The sequence below is a fragment of the Gadus macrocephalus genome, chromosome 16 (assembly GCF_031168955.1).
Source record: "Gadus macrocephalus chromosome 16, ASM3116895v1".
Lineage (NCBI taxonomy): Eukaryota > Metazoa > Chordata > Actinopteri > Gadiformes > Gadidae > Gadus > Gadus macrocephalus.
In genome coordinates, this window is record NC_082397.1 from 6,429,908 (window position 1) to 6,438,020 (window position 8,113).

Sequence of the window (8,113 nt, forward strand, 5' to 3'; positions counted from 1 at the left end):
ACCCTGGGACTGGTGGCAGGCTGGGGCATCTCCTCCCCCTCCAAAGCGTCCTCCGGTCTGACCTCCCACCCCAGCCTGACCTCCGACCCCAACACGACCTCTGAGACGCTGCAGTACGTGAAGCTGCCGGTGGTGGAGCAGGCGGAGTGCGAGGCGAGCTACGCCTCGCGCTCCCTCGCCTACAACATCACCCGCAACATGTTCTGCGCCGGCTTCTACGAGGGGGGCCGTGACACCTGCCTGGGGGACAGCGGGGGGGCGTTCGTCATGCAGGATGAGGGGCAGCGGAGGTGGGCCGTGTTTGGCCTGGTTTCATGGGGGGGGCCCGAGGACTGTGGGAGCCAGAGGGTGTACGGGGTCTACACCCGAGTCTCCAACTACATCAGCTGGATACTAACTCATCTGGATACTGACTGACCTGGATACTATCTCACCTGAGTTTGAAGATCTTTACACACTCCTTTATTATTACCTCATAATAAACCACTTCACAGCCACTACTGCAGTATAGTAGTGTCCTATAGCTCCATTTAATAGGTTAGCTTCATTTAAAGCTTTGTTTTTTATACTGTAGAATATGCTAGCTTCATATAGTAGCTTAGCTTTGCATATTGTTAAATAGGCTAGCTTTCTGTAATAGCTTAGGCTTTTTTATACTTTAGCAAAGGCTAGCTTTAAATCATATGTCATAGATGAGGGAGAAAGAGGGATGAGAAAATAAGCTATTTAGTTCTCTGAAGAGTCATAATGTCCAAAAGCTAAACTATGTGGCAGCTAAATAAGCTAGCAGCTACTGTACCAGGTGCTGTTCACATTGAGGCTTTTTTTGAAGAAACTAGATGTTGTTAAGCCTACTTATTAAACTGAGACAATTAATTGATTCGATAAACATTTTGTACTGAAAGTAAAAACAACATTTGGAGATAATAATCCCTGTCTCCTTGCTTCATTATTTAAATGTCGTTAAAAAAAAAAGAATAGGACACGTTTAAACTTCTGAAGACACGTAAGAAGTCCTGTCAAGACAATACTTTTATTCAAATCATTTGTATAAGTAACTGTTGTCTCTTATGTCGAGTTGTGGGGAGAACAGTGTGCTTAGTCCTTAGACCGCCTGGGCCACGGAGGTCAGGTTCTGGGCCCGGTTCCTCGGCTCAGGGTCTGGTTCCTCTCGTGCCGGTCCATGGTTTCGTTGATCCACGACAGGAAGTTGGCGAGGCGTGTGTACACGCCGTACTTCCCCTTGTCAGCACACTTCTCCCCCCAGCTGACCACGCCCAACAGGAAGGTGGTGCCGCGGTAGTGCACCACCAGGGGCCCGCCGCTGTCCCCGCTGCAGGCGTCCCGGGCGGCCTCCATGTACCCGGCGCAGAACATGTTGTCTGTGATCACCTGCAGACCACAGAACCAAGAGTAAACCCTAAGAACCATTTAGAACCAATCAGAACCCCTTTAGCACAGCTTTAGAACCTCCTTCTCCCTGACATTCGTCTGTTACCTACCATCCATCCATCTGTCGTGACAGATGGATGGAAGAGGAGAGACAGAATGATGGAGGGATGATAGAGAGACAGTATGATGGAGAGATGGAAGAGGAGAGACAGAATGATGGAAAGATGGTCGAGGAGAGACAGAATGAAGGAGGGATGATAGAGAGACAGTATGATGGAGAGATGGAAGAGGCGAGACAGAATGATGGTTGAGGAGAGACAGAATGATGGAGGGATGATAGAGAGACAGTATGATGGAGAGATGGAAGAGGAGAGACAGAATGATGGAGGGATGATAGAGAGACAGTATGATGGAGAGATGGAAGAGGAGAGACAGAATGATGGTTGAGGAGAGACAGAATGATGGAGGGATGATAGAGAGACAGTATGATGGAGAGATGGAAGAGGAGAGACAGAATGATGGAGGGATGATAGAGAGACAGTATGATGGAGAGATGATAGAGAGACAGTATGATGGAGAGATGGAAGAGGAGACAGAATGATGGTTGAGGAGAGACAGAATGATGGAGGGATGATAGAGAGACAGTATGATGAAGGGGCGATAGAGAGACAGTATGATGGAGAGATGGAAGAGGAGAGACAGAATGATGGAAAGATGGTCGAGGAGAGACAGAATGAAGGAGGGATGATAGAGAGACAGTATGATGGAGAGATGGAAGAGGCGAGACAGAATGATGGAAAGATGGTCGAGGAGAGACAGAATGATGGAGGGATGATAGAGAGACAGTATGATGGAGAGATGGAAGAGGAGAGACAGAATGATGGAAAGATGGTCGAGGAGAGACAGAATGATGGAGGGATGATAGAGAGACAGTATGATGGAGAGATGGAAGAGGAGAGACAGAATGATGGAAAGATGGTAGAGGAGAGACAGAATGATGGAGAGAGGGTAGAGGAGGGACAAGATGATGGAGGCATGAAAAGAGGAGAGACAGAATGATGGAGGGATGACAGAGAGACAGTATGATGAAGAGATGGTAGAGGATTGACAGAATGATGGAGGAATGATAGAGACAGAACGATGGAGGGATGATAGAGAGACAGAATGATGGAGGGATGATAGAGGAGGGACAGAAGGATGCAGGGACGAAAGAGGAGAACCAGGAGGCATCTCACCTGTTCTGTAGAATCAATGCAGTTCTGCCGATTGACCAGCGGGACCACCACCTTCCGGAGGAACCGAGAGGACGGTCCGAGGTACTGCATGGCCCCCCAGCCCGTCACATCACCCCAGGCGTCATCCTGCAAACAACACATCTCCCACTAGAACCAGTAGAACAAGTAGCAGAGTGTGGTTGTACCGGGCAGCTCCCAGGACTACCAGTGGCAGACAGTTGTTGTACTTGCAGTACCCCGTATAACCAGAAGCTCTAGTGGGACCAGTAGCAGTACCTTGTGCAGGTAGGAGGCCAGCTGGGGGGTTGGCAGGCAGACCGGGAGGGCAGTGGGCCCCAGCACCACCTGCTCGGCCAGGAAGATGAGAGCCACATCGCTGTCGAAGGTGTAGGAGTGGAAGTGAGGGTGGAGGAACACCTTCTCCACCTTAATCACTTGCTCCCCTGGGTCCAGCCGCTTCTTATCATAATCCCCTGCAGACAGACAGGCGGCCGGAGAAAGGTAGACAGACACGTGGTCAGACAGATAGACAGACCAACAGAGCAAGTGGTCGAAACAGACAGGGCAGACAGACACACAGGTGTACGGGCAGGCTGTCAGACAGACGGAGAGGTATTCACCTACTGTGACGTGGTCAGGGCTCTGTTCGAAGCAGTGAGCTGCAGACACGACCCAGCGATCTGAGACCAACGTACCGCCACAGAACCCATACCCATCCTTCCTGTGGAGCAGAACCTACACACACGGACCGACACGAACACACAAACAAACACACAAGCACGCACACACATTTTTGTATATTCTTGTATGTGCTAGATCGGAGGGTACAGCTCGTATGACAGTCTCCTCAAAAGTTGAACAATATTGCTTACTGCTCATAAAGTGCCCAGTATTTCGACGTCATGGATGCCAATATTTGGCGGCAATAAAATGTTTTGCCATGATATAGAATTTATTTAAATGCAGTAATAGTACCGTCGCCACCAAAAAATGAAAAACGTTGAGGTGACACCAAAATTCTTACACTGCAGTCTGGTGAGAAGTAGCTGTCAGAAGGAGGGTTCTTTGAGCGGAAGGAAGCATGTCAAAGGGTGAGCCCTCTCAAGTACCTGCCAAGGACTCTCCCCCTGCCCCTCCAGGTTCCCCCCGACGATCCTCGGGTCCAGGGCGTCCCCCTGCCCCTCTGCCTCCGGGGCGGCCCAGTTCTCCTCCTCCAACACCCTGAAGGTCCCGACCGGCCTCGATTCCAAGACGCCTGTGGTGCCCTCCGTCTCCACGGTGACATCGGTCTCCTTGGGAATCTCCTTTTCCGCGGTAATGTTTGTCTTGGTGGTTGCGTCCATCTCCGTGGTGATGTTGGTTTCCAGGGTAACATTGGTTTTCTCAGTAACGCCCGTCTCTGTGGTAACGTTGGTATCCGCGGTAACGTTGAGCTCCGTGGTGATGTTGGTCTCCGTGGTAACGTTGTTCTCTGTGGCAACGTTGGTCTCCGTGGTGACGTTGGTCTCCGTGGTGATGTTGGTCTCCGTGGTGATGTTGCCTGAGGCGTTGGGCAGCTCAGGGTTGAGAGATCTGCCGTAGTGGTAGGGCTGGTTCCGCTTCACTCCACACGGGAAGGGGACTGAAACCACAACGAGAACAAGTTAGCTATTCCACGAGTTAACCTAGACCTAGACAAGTTAGTTTAGGTTAGACTGCTTAGTCCAGGTAAATCCAGGTTAGTGCAGGTTGGACCAGTTTGTCCAGGTTAGTACAGGTTAGTCCAGGTCAAACCAGGTTGGCCTGGGTTAGACCAGGTTAGTCCAGGTTAGACCAGGTAAGACCAGTTAGGACCGGGTTGGTCCAGGTCAGACCTGTCTTTGAGCAGTGTTGTCCGTCCGGGTCTAGCTGGTACCCGGCAGCACAGCCACACTGGACCCCCGGCGTGCCGTCCCGGATCCGCTCGCTGCAGTACTGGAGACATCCACCGTTTCTATAGCGACACTCCTGCACCTCTACAGACAGACGGACAGACGGGCGGTTAAGAACAGACTAACACAGGGTGTGAGGCTGTTATACTATTATGGTCTAGTCTATACCTATCTATCCGTATAGATGGTGACTGACTGTATGTGTGTACCTGTCGGTCTGTCTGAATACCTCTGTCTGTCTGTCTGATCACCTGTCTGTTAACTCTCTTTTTGTCTGTCTGTCTGTCTGTCTGTCTGTCTGTCTGTCTGTCTGTCTGTCTGTCTGTCTGTCTGTCTGTCTGTCTGTCTGTCTGTCTGTCTGTCCGTCTTTCTGTCTGATTACCTGTATGTTAACTCTATTTGTGTCTGTCTGTCCATCTGTCTGTCCACCTACCTGTCTGACAGGACTCTCCTTGGAACTGCGGTGGACAGAGGCAGAGGAAGTGTCCTCCGTCCACCACGCAGATCCCTCCATTCAGACAGCGGTTGGTCACACACGGGTTCAGATCTACAACACATAGAAGATACACACATAGGTCTAGAACATATAGAATCACCTTCAGATCTACAACACATAGAAGATACACACATAGGTCTAGAACATATAGAATCACCTTCAGATCTACAACACATAGAAGATACACACATAGGTCTAGACATATAGAACCACATGGGTTCAGATCTACAACACATAGAAGATACACACATAGGTCTAGACATATAGAACCACATGGGTTCAGATCTACAACACATAGAAGATACAAACATCGGTCTAGACATATAGAACCACACAGGTTCAGATCTACAACACATAGAAGATATATACATAGGTCGAGACCATTGGTTCTCAAAGTGCGGCCCGCGGGCCAATGGCGGCCCGCGGAATCATTCCTGGCGGCCCGCAATGACATACATAATTATGTAAGTTATAAAAAAAAATATATATATATATATATATATATTTTTTTTTAATCAATATTAATTTAAACAAATCTAAATAAATATAAAGAGAAAATTCGACTCTCTCTAGCTTTCAATTAAATCCTTTTACATTTTTTAGTTTTAATCCGGCTGTACATTACTTTGAAAGGGTGAACCTCAGTTTCATGATTTAGACCTCACTTGACCTCACTCCCAGAGGTCCACGGTGCGGGTGCAATGTTTTTTTTCACCACTGGGATGCTGACGGCGTTTCCCGCCAAAAAAAAAATTCCTTTGGCGGCCCTCAGTCAAATTTTGGGTTCCTAAATTGGCCCTCAGTTGTCAAAACTTTGAGAACCCCTGGTCTAGACATATAGAAGCACATGGGTTCAGATCTACAACACATAGAAGATGCACACATAGGTCTAGACATATAGAACCACACGGGTTCAGATCTACAACACATATAATATACACACATAGGTCTTCTAGAACATATAAAACCATGTACAGGTACAGAACAAAACAAAATTGGTAAGAGATCTAGAGACAATACAGGTACACATAGATCTAGATATAGAATGTATTTCTGTACTCACTAGTGTATCGATACCAGAACTCCATCTGGGAAACAGGATGCTCAGTTAGACAACAGACATAAAGTCATAAGTCCTAGGTCATCATGCTGGGTCTACGGTAGTGTCAGTACTGGGTCTAGGGTATAGTGTCAGTACTGGATGTATGGTAGCATCACTTCTTGGTCTAGGGTAGTATTAGTACTGGTTCAAGGGTAGTATCAGTACTGGGTCCAGGGGTAGTATTAGTAATGCGGATAGGGTACGGTATCAATACTGGGTCTAGGGTACAGTGAAAGTACTAGACCTACTGGGTCTACGGTACAATGTTAGGGGTTGAGGTTCTGGATGTTCTACCGTCTTCTCGCGGCTCTGGAATATCTCGGTGGCCTCCTCCTTGGAGCAGGTCTCCTCGTAGCACTCCCTCTCGAGGCTCCCAGGCCGGAGCTCCTCCAGCAGGAAGCTGTTTGCACGCCTGGAGCGCAGAACCTTCTCTGCGGAACTCCGGTCCAGGAAGACTGGAGAGGACCGTTGGAGATGCACAGAGTCAAGAACCGTTAGAGATACACTGAGACCAGAACCGTTAGAGATACACTGAGTCAAGAACCGTTAGAGATACACTGAGACCAGAACCGTTAGAGATACACAGAGTCAAGAACTGTTAGAGATACACTGAGGCAAGAACCGTTAGAGATACACAGAAGCAAGAACCGTTAGAGATGCACTGAGGCAAGAACCGTAAGAGATACACAGAGACAAGAACCATTTGAGATACACAGAGATAGAGCCTAGAGATATAAATAAAGGCTAGATTGACTAGAGATAGAGTTACAGCCATACTAGAGACACAAACACTAGAGCTAGACTAGAGCTAGAGGGTCAGGCTATCTAGCCTGACCCTCTAGCTCTAGTCTAGCTCTAGTCTAGATAGACTAGAGCTAGAGCTAGAGGGTCAGGCTATCTAGCCTGTCCCTCTAGCTCTAGTCTAGCTCTAGCTCTAGTCTATCTAGACTAGAGATACAGTCATACTATAGATACAAACACTTGAGATAATCTACAGCTAGAGATACAGGTTTGATAGACTTGAGATGCAGTCACAATATAGATACAGACACTAGAGATAAAGATACAAGCTAAATGGACTAGAGATAGAGATACAGGCTGGATGGACGAGAGATAGAGATACTAGAGGTATAGGCTTGAGATAGACTCGTGATAGAGGCTAGATGCACTAGAGATACTGACGCTAGAGATAGAGATATACAGGGAAGATAGACCCGAGATACAGACTAGATAGGCTAGATATAGACTACAGAAAGAGATATAGGCTAGATATATAGAGATAGACACTAGATATTGAGGCCAGCAACAGTGCCTAAAGATAAACACAGGCTAGATAGACTACAGATACAAGCTAGATAGACCAGATAGAGATGCAGGCTAGATAGATGGTCAGAGTTACATTGAGTGTGAGAGTTTCACCTTGGGCTTCCACTGCGACCGTTGTCAGGGTGAACATCAGAAGCCAGACCCCCCTCCACAACATCCTGGTGGATGGAGACATAGCCTATCACCAAGGCAACCACTCGCAGAACACAGCCCTAAACCACGGCAACAGCACAGCCTCTCGCTCCAGAATGATTTAGAATCGAGTAGTCCCGCGTCATTGGGTAAAACTGTACCCGACACCTGATTCTTCTGCTCTGAGCTTTACAGGAATGTCACACTAAACCACAAAACTATGTGATACTACAGTAAAAGTACCACATGGGATTTTGATGAAATGGTTAAATATCAGTTTCAGATCTTACCTGTTTCTACTTGCTGTTGACCAGCGAGAGTCTGGGGCATAAAGTATCTGATGTATTGGTTTAACCAGAAACAATATTGACACACAGACGGTGGCATCGAGGCCAGGAACCCCCCCCCCCCCCCGACACACACACACACACACACACACACACACACACACACACACACACACACACACACACACACACACACACACACACACACACACACGCACACACACACACACCAA

General features: G+C 48.0%; 2 protein-coding genes across 2 annotated transcripts in view; one reads left to right on the plus strand and one right to left on the minus strand.

The window, feature by feature from the left end:
- The window catches only part of masp1 (MBL associated serine protease 1), a 12,791-nt gene extending 11,861 nt beyond the window's left edge, over nucleotides 1-930 (plus strand). Inside the window, exon 13 of the mRNA XM_060075834.1 lies at nucleotides 1-930. This exon is cut by the window's left edge and continues 27 nt beyond it. Coding sequence (XP_059931817.1) covers nucleotides 1-417 — 417 coding nt within the window. The 3' untranslated portion in view covers nucleotides 418-930.
- Nucleotides 931-1,032: 102 nt separating this feature from the next.
- On the minus strand, nucleotides 1,033-7,986 carry LOC132474925 (coagulation factor IX). The gene is made up of 11 exons (XM_060075851.1): nucleotides 7,884-7,986; nucleotides 7,555-7,619; nucleotides 6,430-6,590; nucleotides 6,097-6,121; nucleotides 4,971-5,084; nucleotides 4,481-4,621; nucleotides 3,737-4,248; nucleotides 3,248-3,362; nucleotides 2,904-3,100; nucleotides 2,628-2,753; nucleotides 1,033-1,392 (listed from the first exon to the last, which is right to left on the minus strand). Exons 2-11 carry the CDS (start codon nucleotides 7,616-7,618, stop codon nucleotides 1,129-1,131), a joined length of 1,719 nt encoding a protein of 572 aa, XP_059931834.1. The 5' UTR covers nucleotide 7,619; nucleotides 7,884-7,986; the 3' UTR covers nucleotides 1,033-1,128.
- Between the last annotated feature and the right edge of the window lie 127 nt (nucleotides 7,987-8,113).